This window comes from Mytilus galloprovincialis, chromosome 13 (genome assembly GCF_965363235.1).
Source record: "Mytilus galloprovincialis chromosome 13, xbMytGall1.hap1.1, whole genome shotgun sequence".
Taxonomy (NCBI): Eukaryota; Metazoa; Mollusca; class Bivalvia; order Mytilida; family Mytilidae; genus Mytilus; species Mytilus galloprovincialis.
The window spans coordinates 46675877-46700711 of NC_134850.1; the positions used below are offsets into that span (position 1 = coordinate 46675877).

The 24835-nt window shown below is 34.1% G+C and overlaps 1 protein-coding gene across 1 annotated transcript; it reads right to left on the reverse strand.

Moving 5' to 3' along the window:
- Positions 1-484: 484 nt before the first annotated feature.
- LOC143057026 (uncharacterized) lies at positions 485-4740 on the reverse strand. The gene is made up of 2 exons (XM_076230255.1): positions 4643-4740; positions 485-1825 (listed from the first exon to the last, which is right to left on the reverse strand). Exon 2 carries the CDS (start codon positions 1819-1821, stop codon positions 616-618), a length of 1206 nt encoding a protein of 401 aa, XP_076086370.1. The 5' UTR covers positions 1822-1825; positions 4643-4740; the 3' UTR covers positions 485-615.
- Between the last annotated feature and the right edge of the window lie 20095 nt (positions 4741-24835).

Here is a 24835-nt window from a genome sequence, read left to right on the forward strand (position 1 = left end):
CTATCATCAGGTGAACAATTCAGGCATGTGTGAGCCTCAAGTTTGATATTCATAAGCTTTGGGCATCGGACTGCATCTTTGACTTCTATTTGGTTTACTTATGTAAATTGGTTGTTGTCTCACTGACGTTTATCCAACATATAATTATTATTTTATTCATAATATGTTTTTGTGAAAAGTTATAGTTAATTAATGGGTTTCAATGCAATAAATTTGCATTTGACCTAAGGTACTTAAAATGATTAAGTATGAATTAAAGGAGATGTGTGATATACGTCAATGAGATAACAACCCAGCGACACAAATAATCAAAATATATCTAGTAAGTGTTCATTTGCACGAGGAAAAGTTTCATTTGGATAGGGAAGAAGTTTTAATTATAGATGGAACCAATCAGAATGGTTGGGTAAGGCTCACAATATGTGCAGTGAAAAAAAAACGCAAACAGATCGAGATTATTGCCGTAAAATAGATAATCATAGTCTGAATACAATTTTTATTTGATGAAAAACGTGAACATGTTCTGAATATAGCAGAAAAGCATAACATGTAATTGGATAATATTGAAAAATAACAAAATATCACAAGTTAGCTACGCTATATGCTAAGAACGATTTATTTATCGTAAAGGCTTAACTGGAAAATCAATTGACCATAAAGATCTGCAGCTTCGTTGACATCTGAAGGTCTGTCGTGGTTCGGCAAGATAAGGTTTACAAGTGAAATAAATTCTTCTGAGCAACCATGGATAGGTCGACTTTCTCCATATGCCTGTTGACAATATAAAATGTCATTTTGATCGCAATTAACAATATAATCGCGGGTACCACACGAATCCGGTACAAAAAACAAAATGTCCGGCTTTCCTCCTGGACTCTCGTTATTCTTTTTCACTTGCATTGTATGTTGATTCCATTGAATTACGACTTGGTTAAGTTCTTTTTGAAGAACGTCCATAAAACAGTACCTTATACATTCTACGTGCAATGGATCTGCATCATTGAATAAGTTGCTTTGGCGTAAATCTTTAAAAAAGTTGATCCACCAATCGGCATTTTGTCGACGTAATATACTCCACCAGGCTTCGATTCTTTGGTTAGAAGTACTCTTCCCATATAAGAAACAATTTCTTACAAATTCATAATTACTCAGAGCATGAAAAAGTACTTGTATTTCCTCTATCACTGTGTTTTCTGTACCTAAATCGCACCTGCACCTTTGGGGACAGCCTCCTAATTGTTCAACAGTATCCAAAAAATATCGCGCAATTATTTGTGGATTGTTGTTACTTGGACCGACCTCAAGCCACAGAATTCGTCTTGAGAACCCATCAATTGCACCATGTATTGGAAACCCAAAAGGTTTGAGCTTGTCGTAACCGTCAATATGCCACACAAAGTTAGGTCCAGGTGTCGTATATCGACGCCTTATTAACCGTCTCTTTCTTCTTCTTGTTACACCGTCCGGATCTATCATACGCAAAAGTTCCATTACACTTTTCCGTGGAATAAAAAAACCAAATTCAGTAGTTAACCTTTTCCAAACGGCACGGTAACCTAGACATTGTCCACTGTTTTCTATTATCTTGTAGATCGCACCAATAATGCCAGGGAGTGGAAGATTTACTTTGCGGCGTTTTAAATCAAGACTTCTCAAAATACGTTTGATTTGCGAAATACTTATGGATATTTTATGTACTGCCATTAGAACTTGAGAAATTTCTTTGTTTGTGTAGCCTTGAGCAAAATATCTACTTATCAATTCATTTCTTGACATGTTATTGTTCCGGTGAAGAGCTGGTGTGTAAACTGGCATAACCATTGTCCTGAAAAGGGAAAAAAATAACTTTGAAGAAAATTGAGGTCGAGTAAGGTCGGTTTTTATCAGATTTTGCATAAAAGTGGGACATCACTGTCTTGACAGAAAATCGAGAGAAAAAATTATACATGTAATTAGTGTTCTCTTTGTGATATGACTGATTCAAATTTTACAAATTACAAGACAATTTGCATGTAATGTACGTTTTTAGTCATAAAAAGAGTTCATAAATCTCACTTAAGACCGTGATATCTTTAAAACCTTCGATTAAAAACTAGAGGCTCTAAAGAGCCTGTGTGGCTCACCTTGGTATATGTGAATTAAACAAAGGAAGCAAACAGTTCATGACAAAATTGTGTTTAGGTGATTGTGATGTGTTTGTACATCTTACTTTACTGAACATTCTTGCTGCTTACAATTATCTCTATCTATAATGAACTTGTCCGTGTAGTTTCAGTGGAAAATGTTATGAAAATCGTTAAAAATTGATTATAAAGGACAATAACTTCTTAGGGGGTCAATTGACCATTTTGGTCATTTTGACTTATTTTTTAGTCTTAAATTGCTGTACATTATTGCTGTTTACAGTTTATCTCTATCCATAATAATATTCAAGATAATAACCCAAAACAGCAAAATTTCCTAAAAATTACCAATTTAGGGGCAGCAACCTAACAACGAGTTGTCCGATTCATCTTAAAATTTCGGGGCAGATAGATCTTGACCAGATAAACAATTTAACCCCTTGTCAGATTTGCTCTAAATGCTTTGGTTTTTGAGTTATAAGCCAAAAACTGCATTTAACCTCCATGTTCTATTTTTAGCCGTGGCGGCCATCTTGGTTTGATGCTGGGTCACAGGACACATTTTTTGAACTTAATACCCCAAAGATGATTGTGGCCAAGTTTGGATTAATATGGCCCGGTAGTTTCAGAGGAGAAGATTTTTGTAAAAGATCATGGAGATTTACGAAAAATGGTTAAAAATTGACTATAAAGGGCAATAACTCCTAAAGCGGTCAACTGACCATTTTGGTCATATTGACTTATTTGTAAATCTTACTTTGCTGAACATTATTGCTGTTTACAGTTTATCTCCATCTATAATAATATTCAAGATAATAACCAAAAACAGTAAAATTTCCTTAAAATTACAAATTTAGGGGCAGCAACCCAACAATGGATTATCTGATTCATCTGAAAATTTCAGGGCAGATAGATGATGAACAATTTTACCCCACGTCAGATTTGCTCTAAATGCTTTGGTTTTTGAGTTATAAGCCAAAAACTGCATTTTACCTCTATGTTCTATTTTTAGCCATGGCGGCCATCTTGGTTGTTTGGCCGGGTCAAAAAACACAATTATTAAACTAAATACATCAATGATGATTGTGGCCAAGTTTGGTTTCATTTGGCTCAGTAGTTTTAGAGGAGAAGATTTTTGTAAAAGTTAACGACGACGGACGACGACAGACGACGGTCGACGACAGACGACGGACGCCAAGTGATGAGAAAAGCTCACTTGGCCTTTTAGGCCAGGTGAGCTAAAAATAATACAGTTATTTCTAAGAGCCAGACAGGGGACGATTCACAGTAGAAAAAACCCAAGGATTTTATTGAATGTTTGGAACCACTTACAGATATTAATATCAAATACAGAAAACCCAAGGATTTTATTGAAATTTTGGGACCACTTACAGATAGAATGTCAAACACAGCGTCGGTTTTTAAAAATCTTCTTGGTCATGGGATATATATAAAATTAATAGAATGCACTACAAAATGACCAAATGGGGAGATAACTCCAAAAAATAGAATCTATTATAATTTTCAGAACACATTTCTCTCATGAACAAAAAGATGACCAACAAATGATGCCGGTCTTGTCATTTCCATCTATAAGAGATTCCAAATATACAATTAAACTCATAGGTTTTAATATCTTGAATCACCATTATAATGGGAACTACCTGATTTTTATAAATAGCTGTACTTAAAGTAATGGCAATAATGCAGGCAATATCGAGTGGACAGTAAGTAGGTACTTTGAATCTTTAAGATAGTAAAAACCGACTGTCTCAAAAGAATAGGTGCTCAAACTTATAATATAGAAATGTACTACACCCCCTATTTTATGATTATTCAGTATATTTTTAAAACACTATAACCCACTAGTAGTTTATATGAATGTATTTTGAAATAGAAAAACATTGAAAACGCATTGTTCGCATTCTTTCGATAAAATATGTTAAACAGGACAGACTGGTGTATTATATGTAAATTGTTGAAATCTGTTCGATAATGGTTTATTATAAATACCAGTAAAAAAAAAGTACCTATACCCTAAATGCCTGTGACCAAAACAAAATGGAGACCGTTTTTCAAGGATCTTCCATACACGTCTACTATCGATTTTGATCAAATCTGCTCGGTAATTTTAGAGCAGAAGATGAAAACATGATTTCCCAAAAAGGTTGCAATGCGCGCCTTTATGCTTCCACGGCTATCGAAAGGGGCACTGGTCCATTGAATTTGTAGGGCCTGACACTATTTACCCAAACCCAAACCCATTCGATCTGTGAAGCCGTCCCTGCAATGGAAACTACATGTACTGCATGTACCACAGCTATCGCTTTGTTTACCACCTGATCAGCATGCATAAAATGTCAATCCTTTATATACGACCCCTATCATTTTTGTGTCACGGTAGCCATGTACATGCATGTAAGGCTTCAATCGTGTAGTGGGGCAAATACATCTTAATTAGATTCGTGCAGTTGAACTTAACTACAAAAACATAGTGCAATGTATAAATAAAAACATACCTTCTTATTTCTTTCCTGCACTACAACCAATTTACTTATTATGCAGTGAAAAGCACACGTGTATCTATAAACCCGCTAAATTCGATATGATTTATGTGAAAACACATTTCATTGGTCTAAAGTAAATTCACAAGTTATAAGCTTTCTTGTGATTGGTTACACTGGATATAGAATTTAGAATCTCGAATCTCGAAATTAAGATATGAATCTCGAATTTCGAATTTCGAATTTCGAACTTCGGATATTGAATCTCAAACTTCGAATATCGGATCTCGCATGGTCCTTCTGGGCTTTCGTAGATATACAAGTAAACTTAACAAAGTGAAATATCTTGAATTGATATGTATATATTAGAACCCAATAATATCATCTTCAGGCAAATAACATTATACTGGCATTTATAGCACATTATATATTGAACATGTATAATTGTAAAATAACTAATATGAAGTTTTGTTATAAAGTTTAACACTGTGCATTAATTTTTTTTTAAGTATATTGACGCTATGTTTCTATTTATACGTTTATTGAAGGTCAATATACAAAATAAAAAATAACATTTTTGCAGTACATTGTTTATAATTTTCTGTCCAAATTCAAATGAATATGGCAGATCTGCGATGATGACTTTAAAATTGTTTTAAAACTTATCTTTAATTTAATGGATTTATAAGTTGTAATAGTGTACACACTTATTGAAGACCTTTTGTTGACCTCCTTGTCATATGATCAGTATTTATGAACACTAAAAAGATGTTGAGACCCAGATAATGATGCTGACATTTCTACCTGACAACAAATCTTACAACTTCTTTATTTTCATTTCAATGTAGCAACATTCCAGCAGCGCCTGCATACAAAGTATATATCTTCCAATTAAGGTGGTACCCAACACTTTCAGTAAAGTTAATTTTTGCTCGTTTAAATTTCATAAAATTTTGACAAAGTATATATTGACAAAAATATAAAAATTTCAAAAAATTTGAACCAACCGTTTTTTCAGAAAAATTACACTGGTTATATAGCAGTTTGACAAATACTAATTTTGATCATTTAGAAGCCCAATATTTCCTTCACAACATAACGTAATTAAAACGTTTAGCTGATTTTACAGAGTTATCTCCCTGTAGTGTGCGGTGACTGAAGGCAGATTTTTTGGAATTTAATCTCCCCACCGAACACACACCTACATAATATATCATTGGAAAGAGGAAATCGTTTACTATAATAATATGCTTGATATGGTCACATTTTTTTTAAATTTAAGTTAAAGGTCATATGTAAAAATTTGTGAAAATTTGGGTGGGTTTCAATTTTGACATTTTTTTCTATTTCTAAACTCTACCTAAATACAAATGATACTGTTTTGGCTTTAGTTATGTTTGTTATTATACATAAATCTTAATCATTGAGATTTTTTTATCAAAAAAAAATCCTAAAACGACGTTATATAAACAAAACTTCAAAAATCAAGTTTTCAACCTATAAAATGTTAAGAGCACCTAAACCTTATGAAAAATATCAATTTCAGGTAAAAATCAAGTGTCATGCAGGACAATACTTTAAAATTATTTTTTAAACTATCATATTGGGTGAGGTATCAAACCAAAGCCATAGAACACTACAGTCAAATATGCCCTCACATTGAATTTGCGGATACTATAGGTTTTTTATAGACTACTCGTTGCTTTTTGGGTTTTTTTTCACAATTATTACTGCTACCATAGTATTATCTTTTGTTGTGTATTTAACTCTGGTTAATATCTATTACATTTGTAACTATATCCCCCTTTTTTTCCCTTACAACGTACGACAGACTTCAAAAGTATTCCATATAAAAAAGCAGATGTGATATGATTGCAAATGAGACAACTCTCCAAATGAGACCAAATGAGACATAAAACAATTATAGGTCCCGTATGGGTTTCAACAATGAGTAAAAGTCATACTGCAAAGTCTTCAATTCCCGAAACGAATAATGTAAAACAAACAAAAAATCTAACGGCCTGATTAATGTACAAAATAAATAATAAAGAGACCAATATAGTGTATAGAAACAAACGACAAACACTGCATTACCGTCTCGTAGCTTAAAACTGACATATACAGATAGTGGCGGGGTTTAACTTTTTTAAGGGCACGCCAACAGTCCCCTAACCTCGGGACTGGATTCGTGTGTACCAGTGCAACAAGCTTTATACCAAATCAACCCTTATCTCCATCATGTTCATTTTCATCAACTGTCACAATAATGGTACCATTTTTTCTTCACCAGATGCGCATTTCGACAATAAATGTCTCTTTAGTGATGCTCGTGGCCAAAATATGTGTAATCCAAAGCTTATATTAAAGATGATCATGAAGAGCTATAATCCAAAAGTTCCAAAAAGTATAGCCAAATCCGTGAAATGAATCAGAGCTTTGCATGAGGGAGATACATTCCTTAATTTATAATAATTTCTAACATTTTGACATGTTTTAATATTTCTACACATTTCACTCATGGCCACAGGTCTGCACATGAAAGGTTCTGCTCAAAGCAAACACGTTATTTTGAGTTTTTCTTTACAAGTACAGACAAGTTATTGTAGGAAGTCCGAAGACATTTGTTCCTAAAAATTACAAGCTTCAAACCATCCCTATCAATTCATTAAAGATTTAACAGAGACCTATAAGGGGTTTAGGAAGGTGTGATGATATCCATATGCTTGTCTGCAAAGATGCTGGGGAAACATTATACGAAAAGAACACACTATCTTGAATTCGCTCAATTTCATGGTTGGCAACACATTAGATAGCGTCGCACTTTATTTTAAGAAGCATAAAATCCATTGGCATTCAATGTTTCAACTCACGGTACATTTGTGAAGCCAATCCTAAATGAAAAGGAGTAAAAATAAAAAGATTGCCTCAACAATTGCTTAGCATTTCCACAATTTCTCTGGTGCCATTTCCTGAGAATAGTTTTGGCTGTATGCAGTTTCGTTGAGTAACCATAGAATGAATTGCAATTAATACGAAGGCATTGACTGAATTAAGAAGGAAGAAACAATTCATCCAAAGTTGGGTAGTCTTCTTTAGAGTTTCGATGTCTTTTCTAAGTAAACTTGCAGCGGAATTAAATATCTGTCCGTTATTTGTGTCTATTACAGTTGACATTGAGATTTTGAGGTCAGTTTTCAATTGACTAGAAGCTTATATGGCATCTAAAATAGTTAATTTGCTACTAAATAATATGTTATATTTGCCTTGAAGTTGTTGAAGTTGTTTGACGACTGAATTTCTATAGAAATAAATGAGTTTAGACTGCATTTTACATGTAGAATATTTTAAATTAGAATCAGCCTGAAGAAATGATCTATATTTATCGAGTAACGGTGCCATGAGGAATGACCCTTAAATCGTTGTCAATAGCCAAAATAGAATTAGTAAAAGCAGTATCGTGTTCTGAAATATCTGCTTCCACGGGTTTGGATTTATTTTTTTTCGTTTTTAGAAAATATTTTGTAATGCAACCAAAATGACAGAGTGCTTGAAGTTTAAAAGATGGACGGGAAACTATTTCAACTTTAACTTTATCTGACACGGATAAAACATTTTTAATGCGCTCATCTGATTCAAACTTGAGTATTTTTTTATCTTTCTAAAATGTTTTGTTGCAACAAAATATACAAGCGCTCCCGATGAACGACTGCATTCTAGAACGTGTACACTGAATACCCGAAACTAAGGGACAACAGTCAGATAATTGTATGTCGTCAAACTTCCTGCACGGAGTTCTTCAAATTAACAGCTATCGCATGAAATATCTTGATGTTCCCTTCATCCAATCTTTTATGCAATGCAGATATCATGAAAAGTCGACTTCCCTAAACTGGTAAATTGACTTAAAATTTCAATCGAGGTTTTTTTAGCATATTTTTTATTCACTGCATAAAATTTAATGACTTTTGTCTGTTCTTTGGACTTAATCAAGCAAGTTGCAAAGGACTTGACATATCACGGAATATTTACTGAAACTATCCGTCATTTATTTTGATTTTACAATAAGAGTGGTAAGCGGAAGAAGGGATCACGTAGACCGCCCTACGTCACGATTGATGAATTATGCATATTCTATTTATAGGCTATTTTTAAACGATTCGGAAAATACTAATGCTAAAAATAGAATTTTCTTAACATGTAAAACTATCTTAAAAAAACGATGCAAAATCATTAACTTTCATGGAGAGTGGTTGAGGGTTATTTTCGTGGTACGTGATTGGTTTTTTTTTATTTCACGTTCAACGTGTTTTTACTTTTTTATTTTACGTTCAGTCGTGCAAAACAGCGAGGTGTTCAACATGTTCTGCTTATGTAAATTTTATACGTGCTTCGTGATTCAAATGCTTATTTTGCGTGCTCAGTATTTTTCAAAAAAAAAAAAACACTAGACAGGGATCGTCAACATGGACAAGAACGAAATTGATACAATTTTGTTTCCGTGATAAGAAATGATAAGGCGGTAAGACCAATGATTTTGTTCCTTTATTTGCATTTTTAAAGTTCAGAATATCTTTATATACTTTTTTAAAAGCTGTAAATTATTTATATCATAAATGTGTACACACTAAATAGGGAATATTATGTAAAACAGAGAGTTCATATATACAAGAGGACAGTGACTCAGTCACAAAAGGTTCACCTTAAAGTCTTTATTTTTCGTGCAACGTTCATGACATAAATTATTTCACGTTCAACGTGAAATGGTGTCTTAAATAGGAAAATGTTCCGCATTACAGTAGCATATATCATTGTGCCCTCATTAAGCAAATACATATTCCTTTTTAAGATATATATGATATTTCACATATATATGACACACAGTAGTGGTGCCTTAATTATGTTGTACATAAAGACTTGCAAATGTCCCATGCACGTGATCCCATGGCTTTGAATATACTATGGAGTTAATAATATTTTTATTACCTGCTTAATAGAGTACTTTGATGTAGGTAAATTGAAAAAAACATGTAGCTAACACGTTCTTAGAAACGAGACATTACCTTTACGGGGTGTGAGGGGGTGGTGATAGTGGGGGTGGGGGTGGGGGTGCTGGTCTTCGTTTCCCCTTTTATTTGTTTATAATGAAGCTACATGTTCTATTAGGGCGTTCTACGGGATCTTCTGGGCGGTCTACGTGATCCCCTGTTGTCTGAACCTTATATTTCTAGTTATAGAACGTTCTATAGGATCTCCTATATTGTTTGTTTATCATGTATATAGCAAAGGACGTTCTACAGGATCCCCTGTTGTCTGAACATTATATATAAACTATAGAACGTTCTATAGGATACACTATTGTTTGTTTTTGAAGTATATAATAGAGGAATTTTTACGGGATCCCTTGGTCGGTCTGTGTGATCCCCTGCTTTCTCAACATTAGGTATCTACTACAAGACGTTCTAAAGTATCCCCCGTTGTTTGTTTTTCAAGTATATACTATAGGGCGTTCTACACGATCCCCTGTTCGGTCTACGGGATCCCCTGTTTTCTCAACATAATATATCTACTATAAGACGTTCTATAGGATCCCCTATTGTTTGTTAATCAAGTATATACTAAAGAGCGTTCTACAGAATCCCCTGGGCGGTCTTCAGGATCCCTTGTTGTCTGAACATTATATATTCAACAGGGGAAAGAAGAGCTATTCAAAAAATCCTTAAAGGCAAAATTTAAATTACAAAAATCCATGTCAGCTTGTAATCCAACTTGAAGTACTGATACTGCAATTCATTTATATGATCACACAATAAAACCAATTTTATTATATTGTAGTGAAATTTGGGGTTCATTTAAAATTAACTCTGCTGCTTGCAAGAAAAAAGTGATTATCTATTTGAATTAATCTACATAAATGATTATTTGGAAAAATCACATTTCAGATATTTAAAGTATATTCTTGGTGTCAATAAGAAAGCCTCAAATTTAGCAGTGTTATCAGAGGTTGCAAGATATCCTCTTTATTTTTCTGTCATTATATCTATGGTAAAATATGTACACAGACTTAACAAGTTGGACACAGGGTTACGTTATGATGCTTATGTTTGTAATAAAATTTTAGATGCAGAAAACAATACTTGTTGGTATTCATCTATGAAATATGTACTTCAATCACTTGATATACAAAATTTAGATACAAAGCTCAATAAATTAATTAAATTTGTAAAATGTAAACTTTGTAATAGTTTCAAAACATTTTGGTTGGTCAAAAGATCTGAAACCTTATCACAAGGTAATAGTAAATTAGAGAATTATTTCAACCTCAACACTGACTTTGTAAAGGAGGCTTATTTATCAATTAAAGATTTTAGTATAAGAAGAGCTATATGTAAAATGAGAATAAGTGCTCATGATCTTAAAATTGAGAAAGATAGATATAATTAAAACATACATAGAGAGAACTCAACGTCTATGTCATCACTGCTTATCACATGGATCAAATTCTATTGAAGATGAGACCCATTTTACAGTAAATTGTCCATTATATGATGAACAGGGAAATTATTATTTGATAAAGTTATCACTTTTTGTACTAATTTTAAAAAACTACCTAATGATAAGAAATATTTCTGGCTGTTCACAAATGAGCATTTACCAACTCTCATGTGCCTAGGAAATTACATTATTAAAGGTTTAGAAATAAGATCAGATGTAAACAAAATATATGAAGTAATTTAGTATCTTATTGTTATAAGATTTAATATAATAGTTAACTTATATAAAACACATGTTGTGTTAGGTTCTGATCCTGTTCATAACGTTATATAGTATGTATTAGTTTTCTGTTTTGCTTTTTCCAATCATATTGTGTTGTAAAATGATGCCCTTTATAGGTTCTTGATTAGATTAATAAAATGCTTATCTTATCTTATCTTATCTTATATCTACTAAAGGTCGTTCTATAAGACCCCCTGTTGATGGTTTTTCATGTTTATACTATAGGGCGTTCTACAGGATCCACTGGGCGGTCTACAGGATCCCCATTTGTTTAAAAATATATATCTACTATAAGACGTTCTAAAGTATCCCCCGTTGTTAGTTTTTCATTTATATACTATAGGGCGTTCTACAGGATCCCCTGGGCGGTCTACATAATATATCTACTATAAGACGTTCTATAGAATCCCCTATTGTTTGTTAATCATGTATATACTAAAGGGTGTTCTAAAGGATCCTTTGGACGGTCTAAAGGATACCCTGTTGTCTTTACATTATATATGTACTAAATAACGTTCTATAAGACCCCCTGTTGATTGTTTTTCATGTTTATACTATAGGTCTTTTTATATGATCCCTTGGGCGGTCTGCGGGAAAGTTTGGGTGGTCTGCAGGAATCTCTGTTTTTCAACATAATATATGTACTGATAAGACGTTCTATAAGACCCCCTGTTGATTGTTTTTTCTTGTTTATACTATAGGGCGTTCTAAAGGATCACCTGTTTTCTCAACATTATTTATCTGCTATGAGACGTTCTATAGGATCCCATGTTGTTTGTTAATCATTTATATACTAAAGAGCGTTCAATACGATCCCCTAGGCAGTCTACAGGATCCCTTTTTGTCTGAACATGATATATTTACTATAGAACATTCTACAGGATCCCCTGTTGTTTGTTTATCATGTATATACTAAAGGGCGTTCTACAGGATACCATGGGCGGTCTACAGGATCCCCTGTTGTCTTTACATTATATATCTACTATAGGACGTTCTATAGGATCTTTATATTGTTTGTTTATTATTTATATACTAAAGGGCGTTCTACTGGATTCCCTGGGCGGTCTACAGGATCCCCTGTTTTCTCAACATAATATATCTACTATAAGACGTTCTATAGGATCCCCTATTGTTTGGTAATCAAGTATATACTAAAGGGCGTTCTACAGGATCCCCTGGGCGGTCTTCAGGATCCCCTGTTGTCTTTACATTAAATATGTACTAAATGGCGTTCTATAAGACCCCCTGTTGATTGTTTTTCATGTTTATACTATTGGGCTTTCTATATGATCCCTTGGACGGTCTGCGGGAAACTTTGGGTGGTCTGCAGAAATCTCTGTTTTTCAACATAATATATGTACTGATAGGACATTCTATAAGACCCCCTGTTGATTGTTTTTTCTTGTTTATACTATAGGGCGTTCTAAAGGATCACCTGTTTTCTCAACATTATTTATCTGCTATGAGACGTTCTATAGGATCCCATGTTGTTTGTTAATCATCTATATACTAAAGGGCGTTCAATAGGATCCCCTAGGCAGTCTACAAGATCCCCTTTTGTCTGAACATTATATATTTACTATAGAACATTCTACAGGATCTCCTGTTGTTTGTTTATCATGTATATACTAAAGGGCGTTCTACAGGATACCATGGGCGGTCTACAAGATCCCCTGTTGTCTTTACATTATATATCTACTATAGGACGTTCTATAGGATATCTATATTGTTTGTTTATTATTTATATACTAAAGGGCGTTCTACTGGATCCTCTGGGCGGTCTACATGATCCCCTGTTTTCTCAACATTATTCATTTACTATAAGACGTTCTATATGATCCCATGTTGTTTGTTTATCATTTATATACTAAAGGGCGTTCAATAGGATCCCCTAGGCAGTCTACAGGATCCCCTTTTGTCTGAACATTATATATTTACTATAGAACATTCTACAGGAACCCCTGTTGTTTGTTTATCATGTTTATACTAAAGGGCGTTCAATAGGATCCCCTGATCGGTCTACAGGATCCCCTTTTGTCTTTACATTATATATCTACTATAGGACGTTCTATAGGATCCCTTATATTGTTTGTTTATTATTTATATACTAAAAGGGCGTTCTACCGGATCCCCTGGGCGGTCTGCAGGATGCCCTGTTGATTGTTTTTTATGTTTATACTATCGGGCGTTCTACAGGATCCCCAGGGCGGTCTAAAGAATCCCATTTTGTTAAAAAAAATATGCATCTGAGATAGGTTCCCCTGTTCTTTGTTTATTATGTATATATTATAGGGCGTTTATGATCCCTTGGGCGGTCTGCAGGATCCCCTGTTTTCTCAACATTATATATCTATCATAGGACGTTCTATAGGATCCCCTGTTGATTGTTTTTCATGTTTATACTATAGGCCCATCTACATAATCTCCTGTTGTCTGAGCATTTTATATTCTTCAGGATACCCTGTCTGATTTGTATGCATCTAGGATAGAACCTTCTATAGGTTCCCCTGTTTTTTTTAAACATGTATCTACTTTACGTATATACTAGAGAGCATTTTATAGGATCCCCTGTTGTGTAATAGTCGTGTATCTGCATGCTGAAGGGCGTTCTATAGATTCTCCGGGGCGGTCTTTAGAATAACCTGCTGTTTGTTCATTGTGTTTCTAGTATACGACGTTCTTTAAAATCCTCTGGGCCGTCTATGTGTCCCCTGTTGGTTGGTATTGTTTAATAATCGTGCATCTGCTATAGGGCGTTCTTTGAGATCCCCGGGTCGCCCATAGAATCTTTAGGTCGGTCTATAGGAGCCCTGTTGTTTGTTCATAATGTATCTATTGGAGGGCGTTCTACGGGATCCCCTGGGCGGTCTATAGGATTCCCTGTGGTTTAATAATTGTGTATCTGCTATAGGGTGTTCTATAGGATCCCGTTGTTAAGTAATCATGTGTCTACTAGGGAGCGTTCTATGGGATCCCCTGTTGGGTCTATATGATCACCTGTTGTGCAATATTCGTGTATCTGCTACAGGGCGTTTTATAGGATCCCCAGGGCGGTCTATAGAATCCCCTGTTCGTTGTTCATGTATCTATAACAGGGTGTTCTATACGATACCCTGGGCGGTTTATAGGATCCCCGGGTCGGTCTTAGGATCCCCTCTTGTTTAATAGTCGTGCATCTGCTATAGGACGTTCCTTGTTATTCCTTTCAAAGGGGGCATATTATATTGTTATTGTTCGTTTCTTTTTTTTTCATTTCTTTTCGTTTATAATATATCTTCTTAAGTGTATAATATATCTTATTGAATTAATAAGATATCTTATAAAGTTTAAAAGCTATCTTTTAAAGTTGATAAGATAAAATTATATAAAATATCTTATATATTATATACATGTATTATATGAGATATCTTGTATATTATATATGAGAGAGATATTTTATATATCATTTGAAATATCTGATATATTATAAGTTATCCCACGTTGACCCACGTTGACGTCACACCATCTATGACGTAACTCTCACAACATTGAGCGCCAAATTTGATTCAATCCAGTTTCTCTGTCTCCTTATTAAAAATGTCTTATATTTGAATACCAAAGGTAGTACCCTACACCCCGTAAAAAATATGTAAAATTTCCAAATTTCAATAAAACTTTTTTAGATAATGAAAAAAACGTTGTTTTCACGTTACACTTCATAGATGGTGTGACGTCAACGTGGGTCATTTACATAGCTAGGTCAGTAGTCCCATTCATTGAAAATGTGACAGTCAAGTGATGAATTTAATGAAATGAGTGTAAATGATCGGCATAATAGGACAAAATCGTTAAGGAATTAAATATTTAATTATAAACATCATGGATAATCTACAGAATTCAATATTTCACAAGGAGCAACCATGGAACTAAGGAAAACTTGCGTGAAGTAATTCGGGATAATGGTTAGCAACGTCCGGGGATATGGGTTAGCAACACCCAGGGGCTATGGGTTTTGTAACGACGTGCGTTAACCAATCAAAATCCTAGATATATACTAAGCCGGGGATAATATATGAGCTATCTTGAAGTTAGAATAAATAGTAAAACGGCTTGCCATATATACTCATTGAATCTATGATCATTAATAGACAGTACATCATCAATATATCGGAAAGGGATATTAAAAGACGGGTCAATTTCTTTTCTCCTGTCTGTACAAATCCATAAAAATACGAAAACAAAAAGAATTGCCATTGCGAGCAAAGGATCATACAAATTGTTGACACCTACTTTGTATATTGAATATCATGGTTCTATGCTCAGGAATACTAGAATTATATACAAAAAACATTAAAAAAAAATACTGTTGACCAGTGTTTATAGTAATCGAGACCATCTTGGACCACCCCCTTATTAAAAAGCACAACTTTATATAATGGTTTACATTATGCCATAATTCCATAAAGATGAATGTGTCTATCCTTTTCCGAGAAGTTGTCGGGACAATAAAATTATGGGGAAAAAGAAAAGAAAAAGAAAAAAAAAACCAATAACAATATGCCCCCTCGACCTTTGAAAGGGATAACATAGAACGCCCTATAGCAGATGCAAGGTTATTAAACAATAGGGGATCCTATAGACAGACACAGGGATCCTATAGAACGCACTATATAATATGCTCGATTATTAAATAAAAGGGGATCATATAGACCGCCAAGGTATAAACAATAAGGGATCCTATAGACAGACCCAGGGATCCTATAGAACGCACTATAGAATATGCGCGATTATTAATCAAAAGCGGATCATATAGACCGCCCAGGGGATCGTATAGAACAACCTGTTATAGATACATTATGAACAAACAACAGGGGACCCTATAGACCGCCCCTGGGATCCTTTAGAACGCCCTATAGCAGATACACAATTATTAAATCACAAGGGATCATAAAGAATGCCTATGGGAACATATATATAACGCCCTCTAATAGATACATGATGGAAAAACTACAGGGCTCCTATAGACCGACCCTAGGATTTTATGGAACACCCTCTAGAAGAAACATGTTGAAAAAACAACAGAGGATCCTATAGACCGACCCGGGGATCCCAAAGAATTCCCTATAGCAAATATGCGATTATTAAACAATACGGGGTCCTATATATAGACCGCCCAGGGGATCCAATAGAACAACCTGTTATAGATTCATGATTAACAACCAAAAGAAGAGCCTATAGAACGCCCTATAGCAGATACACGATTATAACACAACAGGTGATCCTAAAGACCCAACAGGGGATCCCATAGAACGCTCTCTAGTGGATAAATCTAGTGAATACATGATAACCAAACCATGGGAGCCTATAGACCGCCCCGGGGATCCTATAGAACGCCCTATACAGATACACAACTATTAAACCACAGGGGATCATATCGACCGCCCATGGGCGCATATATTTATAACGCCCTCTAATATATACATAAAAAAACAAACAACAGTCTAACCTATGGAACGTCCCATAGTAGATATATAATATTCAAACAACAGGGGATCATGTAGAGTGTTCTTTAGTATGTATATAATGTTCAGACAACAGGGAATCCTGTAGACCGCCCAGGGGATCCTGTAGAACTCCCCTTAGTATATACACGATAAACAAACAATATATGGGATCCTATAAAACGTTCTATGGTAGATATATAATATTCAGTAAAAAGAGGATACGGTAGAACGCCCTATAAAATAAACACGAACAACACCAACAGGGGACCCTATAGAACGTCCTATTTTAGATATATAACGTTGAGAAAACAGGAGATCCTGCAGACCGCCCAAGGTATCGTAAACGCCTTATAGTATATACATGAAAAACAAACTACAGGGGGACCTATAGAATTTCCTTTTTCAGATGCATAATTTTTAACAAAAGAGGAATCCTGTAGACCGCCCTGGGGATCCTGTAGAACGACCTATTGTATAAACATTCAATACAATCAATAGGGGTCTTATAGAACGTCCTTTAGTATATATATAATGTCCAGACAACAGGGGATCGTGTAGACCGCCAAGTGAATAAACAACAAACAACAGGGGATCCTATAGAACGTCTTATAGTGGATATATAATGTTGAAAAAACAGGGGATCCTGTAGACCGCCCAGGGGATCCTGTAGAACGACCTATAGTATAAACATTCAAAACAATCAATAGGGGTCTTATAGAACGTCTTATAGTAGATATATTATGTTGAGAAAACAGGGGATCCTGTAGAACGCCTTATAGTATACATTTGAAAAACAAACAACAGGGGATCCTGTAGAACGTCTTCATATAGTAGATATATAATGTTGAGAAAACAGGGGATCCTGTAGACCGCCTAGGGGATCCTGTAGAACGCCCTATAGTATACACTTGAAAAACAAACAACAGGGGATCCTATAGAACGTCTTATAGTAGATAAATAATGTTGAGAAAAGAGGGGATCCTGCTAACCGCCCAGGGGATACTGTAGAACGCCCTATAGTATAAAATGAACAACAAACAACAGGGGACCGTATAGAACGTCCTATAGTTGATATATAATGTTGAGAAAAAACGGAATCCGACAGACCGACCCAGGGATCCTATAGAAAATCTTATAGTATAAACATGAAAAACAATCAACAGGGGGTCTTCGAGAACGTCCTATTGAAAATATAAAATGTTAAGACAACAGGGGATCCTGCAGACCGCCCAAGGCATCTTAAAAGCCCTATAGTATATACATGATAAACACATATCAGGGGAACCTATAGAATTTCCTATCTTAGATGCATAATTTAAAAAAAAAAGAGGATCCTGTAGACCGCCAAGGGGGATACTGTAGAACGCCCTATAGTATAAACATGAACAACAAACAACAGGGGACCCTATAGAACGTCTTATAGTAGATACATAATGTCGAGAAAAGAGAAGATCCTTTAGACCAACCAAGGGATCCTATAGAAAGCCTTATAGTATATACATGATAAACAAACAACAGGGGAACCTACTGAAAGTATTATCTTAATTGCATAATATTTATAAACAGGGTATCCTGTAGATCGCTCAGGTATTCCGCAGAACGCCTTATAGTATATACTTGAAAAATAAACAACAGGGGAACCTTTAGAAGGTCCTATCTTAAATGCATATTTTTTATAAACAACAGGGGACCCTGTAGACCGTCCAGGGGATCATGTAGAACGCCCTCTAGTATAGACTTGAAAAATAAACAACAGGGGATCCTGTAGAACGTCGTATAGTAGATAAATAATGTTGAGAAAACAGGGGATCCTGCAGACTGCCAAGGGGAATACTGTAGAACGCCCTATAGTATAAACATGAACAACAAACAACAAGGAGCCCTATATTACGTCATAAAGTAGATATATAATTTTGAGAAAACAGGGGATCCTGTAGAACGCCCTATAAGATACACTTGAAAAACAAACAACAGGGGATCCTATAGAACGTCTTACAATAGATAAATAATGTTGAGAAAACAGGGGATCCTGCAGACCGCCCAGGGGATACTGTAGAACGCCCTATAGTATAAACCTGAACAACAAACAACAGGGGATCATATAGAACGTCTTATAGTAGATATATAATGTTGAGAAAACAGGAGATCCTGCAGACCGACCAAGTGATCCTATAGAAAGCCTTATAGTATATATATGATAAATAAACAATAGGGGAACCTTTAGAAGGTCCTATCTTAAATGCATAATTTTCGATGCCACTGCTGGTGGACGTTTCGTCCCCGAGGGTATCACCAGCCCAGTAGTCAACACTTCGGTGTTGACATGAATATCAATAATGTGGTCATTTTTATAAATTTCCCGTTAACAAAAGTTTGAATTTTTCGAAAACTAAGGATTTTCTTATCCCAGGCATAGATTACCTTAGCCGTATTTGGCACAACGTTTTGGAATTTTGGATCCTCAATGCTCTTCAACTTTGTACTTGTTTGGCTTTATAAATATTTTGATATGAGCGTCACTGATGAGTCTTATGTAGACGAAACGCGGGTCTGGCGTACTAATTAAAATTATAATCCTGGTACCTTTGATAACTATATTCATAAGCAACAGGAGACCCTGTAAACCGTGCAGGGGATCATGTAGAACGCCCTATAGTATAGACTTGAAAAATAAACAACAGGGGATCCTATATAACGTCTTATAGTAGATAAATAATGTTGAGAAAACAGGGGATCCTGCAGACCGCCATGGGGATACTGTAGAACGCCCTATAGTATAAACCTGAACAACAAACAACAGGGGATCATATAGAACGTCATATAGTAGATATATAATGTTGAGAAAACAAGGGATCCTGTAGACCGCCTATGGGATCCTGTAGAACGCCCTATAGTATACACTTGAAAAACAAACAACAGTAGATCCGGTAGATCGTTCTCTTAGCCTAGTAGATACATCAAAAACAAACAATAGGGTATCCTATAGAACGTCCTATAGTTTATATATAATGTTGAGAAAACAGGGGATCCCACAGACCGACCAAGGGATCCAGTAGAGAGTCCTCTTGTATAAACATGATAAACAAACAACAGGGGATTCTATAGAGCGTTCTCTTAGATTGGCAGATACATCAAAAACAAACAATAGGGTATCCTATAGAACGTTCTATAGTTTATATATAATGTTCAGACAACAGGGGATCTGGAGAACACGCCCTTTAGTATATACATTATAAACAAACAATATGGGATCCTATATATATTTTTTCCCAAAATTACAGGGCCCATAAGGGCATAAAATCAGATACAATTGATTTACATAATTGGTAACAACAACAATTATAGAGGCATATACATATATATTTGGAATATAAGCATTGGTCAGAATCAAGCCAAAAACCCCATATATTTTGTGAATAAAAGAATAATAAAATTACATTATATATGTATTTATTCTCAAATTGTTCACTTGACTTAGTGTCAGTGTTCAAACTGATCTCCTTAATTCAAAACAGTCACCAATATAACAGCCCAGTTTTTCCATAGAGTAACATTTTCTTGGGTCAAGATTTATTTTTTATAAAATTATAATGTTCAATTGTTAGAAATGTCTTGGAAAAAATCGTCCCTTTGAATATCATAAAGAGGGCATTCTAATAAAACATGAAGCTCATCTTCAACTTTACCGAATGAGCAAATAGAACAAAGACGCTCAGATCTTTCTATATGTTTTTTTGAATATCTGTTTGTCTCAATTTTTAAATGACCGCTTATTCTTAATTTACAAATTGACTGTCTTTTTTTGAAGTCCTGTAATTTTAAATATTTTTCTTTTTTAAAACATTTTTCCCCTTTTTTCGGAGTTAATTGTTTGATACTTCAGTTTATTCCAAAATATGAAGAACTTTTACATAGTTTATTTTTAACATACTGACATAAAGAACCAATTGATTGGTCAAAATTTGGTAATTCAATCTCTCTCTGAATATAATATATACTAGAATACCATGTATTTACATTAGAACTATATGTAACTGTATGTTTACAACATATAAATGCATCAAATAATAATCCTTCTTTCAAACGTTCCACTCTATGACAATATTTTAACATTGATAAAATTATAGTAAAATACATAGGAAATCAACCAATCTCTGACATTACAGCTATATTACTTGACTTTCTGCTTACACCACGAATATATTTCATAAATTTGGTATGAGCTTTTTCAGAAGAATCCTGACCAAAAACTTGTTCCTATAGACAACGTTCTATACTATAGTAGATATAGTAATATTAAGACAACAAGGGATCCTGTAGACTGCCCAGGGGATCCTGTAGAACGTCCTTTAGTGTATATATGATAAACAAACAATATAAGGGATCCTATAAAACGCTCTGTAGTAGATATATAAGGTTCAGACAACAGGGGATCATGTATAACGACCAGGGGATCCTGTAGAACGCCCTAACAGTAGCTTTATTGTAAACAAGTAACAATGTTTCCTATAGAACGTCCAGCTATAGTAGAATGGTCAGACAACAGGGGGTCAGATTACAGATTCGTTTCTTTAAACGCAGACCAGTTTAAACACCCTCTCACACTCCTGTAAAGCCTTAGTACGTGTAACATGTTTAACATGTGTAAGCTACATCTTTTTTCAACTTGCCTACTTAAAAATACTCTTCTAAACGGATAATAAAAATATTATTAACTCCATAGTATATCCAAAGCCATGGGACTACGTGCATGTGACAGGTCTTTACAACATAATTAAGGCACTAAATACTACTGTTGATCATGTCTATATGAAATGTACCAAGTGTATTTTAAAAAGGAATCTGTATATATTTGCACAATGATATATGCTACTGTAATGTGGTACATTTTCCTTTTTTTTCATGTGATAAAAAGATAAATAAAGCAAATTCACCGTGTTTCATGAAAGTTAATGATTTTGAATCGGTTTTTTTAATAGTTGTACATGTTGAGAATATTCTATTTTTAGAATAAGTATTTTCAGAATCGTTTATAAATAGCCTATAAATAGAATATGCATAATTCATGAATTGTGACGTAAGGCGGTCTACGGGATCCCTTCTTCCGCTTACCAAAGTACTTTTTCTGACAAAGTATATTTGATGTTTTATAACGAAAAAACATAAAATATAAACATATACAAACAAAGTATGTGGCATATATCAGTGCACTTTAATTGAAAATATGTGTATATAATAGCGAAAAAGGTAGTAATTTCATATATCATTTGAGAGCAAATTATTGACTAATACACAAAATGGGACGGAAGGCAAGTGATTGAGTTCCGTGTTGAAATTGAAGATTTTTACTCCATTCTTTTTCCATTGATTTCTTAAGGTTTTTTTCATATTTTGGTTCCGAAATTTTTATCACTTATTAGTTTTATTAAATACTATATGCTTAAAATATTATGGGATAATTTTTATTACTACTATGAAGAAGAAACTAAAGATTGAGTCAGAATTTGCAATTAAAATTACCTCAATTTTAGATAGTCTGAACTTCACAAATCTTATAGATAAGACGAAAATAAAATACTGAATAGCATATTTTGACATGTAAAAATAGCTTCAGGAAAAACTATTTCAATTAAATGTAAGCAAACATACCATTTTTTTTCATTTTGAAAAAGGGGAGTTGAAACTCTCCAATATACTACCAGTCATTAAAACAACTTTTTAGAAAAAAGTGACCGTACGAAATTCTGACGACAGGGCAAAAACTAAAGAAGACATATTTGTCTTCAAGTTAAGACCATTTTTAGCCGTGTGTTATTTGGGGAGATTAGACTCGTGATCTAGACGACTTTTTACACTTCTGTCACCGCACTATTACTGCTTTAAATCCCTTCAGGAAAATCACTAATGGAAACGTGTTTCCTTGTGTTTTATTTTATGAAAGTCGATTTCATGACTATTTTGTACATGTAAGTGGTCTTTTTTTGTTAATGAATATTCAAGTTATTTTTTACAATTTAGGGTATTAACTACATCGTTGTGAGGCATCGGATTTCAATAATTCAGAGAATCAAATGAAAACAACACTTTACCATTCACACATTCGACGCACTTTTCTGGATTATTTTTTTCAGGAGCGCTCAATGTTCCTATTTTAATGACCTTTTAAAATTAACATAAGCCATCGTACTCATCTTTTAAATAACAGATCGGTAAACAATGGATTAGATTGATAATACAAAAAAAAAATAGCATATTCGAAGGATATATGGCTATAAAATCTGTTAGTACAGCATCAATATTGAAAAGAGGTACCATAAATCATTTCCAACTTACGTTGAGAGCAGGTTGTACCCATATAGCCAATATAGCAAACACATTTACCATTCCGACAAATACCATGAACGCAGGGGACCTTTGCACAACCTAGGACCAAAATTGAAAAGACACCGTAAAGATGTTATTATTCATATACATGAATGCGTTACTTCCTATTCAAAAGAAAACTTTCGTTACATTTCCGTCATACAAACGATGGTTTAAGTAAAGATTATTCTTGCATTTTCTGGCATCAACATTTCCTTTAAATGTTGAGCGATAGGTTGAATTATTAAAATGGTACATTGCACGAATTATTCGACAAATTAAATAATTGTCACTGATTATCACCACTGCTTTCATTACGGAACTGTGGTTAAGTAGTCGAATAAACATTATTTCTTGTTAATTGCACACAATGACAATTACGAAGACGCTTGCTGAACCTTAGTAGAGCAGGGATACAAGCGAATCGTTTTATCTGGCAAATGACGTCATACAGGGGTGTATACTTGGAACTTTTCTTATGAAAGACAAAGCTCGACAGAAGTCTATCACATCAAGGATACAATAGTTTACCGATGTCCAATCTTTTAAATAGATTAAGACTTAGAAAATTCAATTCAATCCGTATACAATTTGGCTATAAATTGTTCTTGATTTAGAATGATCATTTAAAAAAAAACCAAACAACTTATCTCCTTAAAATTATAGTTTATAAAGAAAAGGTTTCAAATGAGCATGATTGTTCGATCTCTTTAAGAAAAATAGCACTAAAATTTAGAATAATTATCAAGATGAATATATCTTAGTAAACAAACTTTCACATAAATCGACGATCAATTCTGAAAAAACCAAGTGTAGTATGATTATCTATGTCGTATAAATATCTTCAACAAGTAAATATGATACATGCAAAAAGGGTCTCCTTTGACAAACATAAAAGTTGATGTGTGTAAAAAGCTTTTCTAGATTAAACTTCATCAGGAATGCCCAAAGCCGAATATTTGAAAGTCAGGGATGTATCAAATCGGTACAGTCGAAGAGCTTTACTATAAACAAGTGATAAACAGATAGTTAAATTAAGTTAATACTGAAATTGTTTCCTCAAACATTTCTTACATAATGCAGAGTAGAAAGCTATACTTACTGTCTACCACTAAAAAAAAATAATTTCAATTTATCAAATATATGACAAAAACATGGCATTATAGGAAAAACTGGATTAATTAAACATTGCGCAAATATCTGAATACAGTGTATACAACATTTTTTTTAAATTTAATTCAACTATCACTTGCCCTTAAAAATCATTTTACAAATGCACGCATAACACGTGAGTGGTTTGGTTGATACCAAACCAGGTTTAATCAACAATTTTCTACATAAGAAAATATCAGTACCAAGTCAGAAATATGACAATTGTTGTCCATTCGTACGTAGTCTTTGAGTTTTTGGTTTTGTCATTTGATTAGGGAATATCCCCTTTTAATTGTAAGCGGTATTTACGTTATTTTATTACTCAAGTTAATTACAGCGAGCTAATATAATGTAAATATTACATACTGTTCAGGGTAAACATCATTTCAATTCTAAAATTTTAACGCGAATCGACATACTTTCTCATTCAGATAGA

Bases quoted from the DNA above. Each gene is read 5' to 3' on its own strand.
- LOC143057026 (XM_076230255.1), bottom strand. From the start codon at position 1,821: ATGGTTATGCCAGTTTACACACCAGCTCTTCACCGGAACAATAACATG.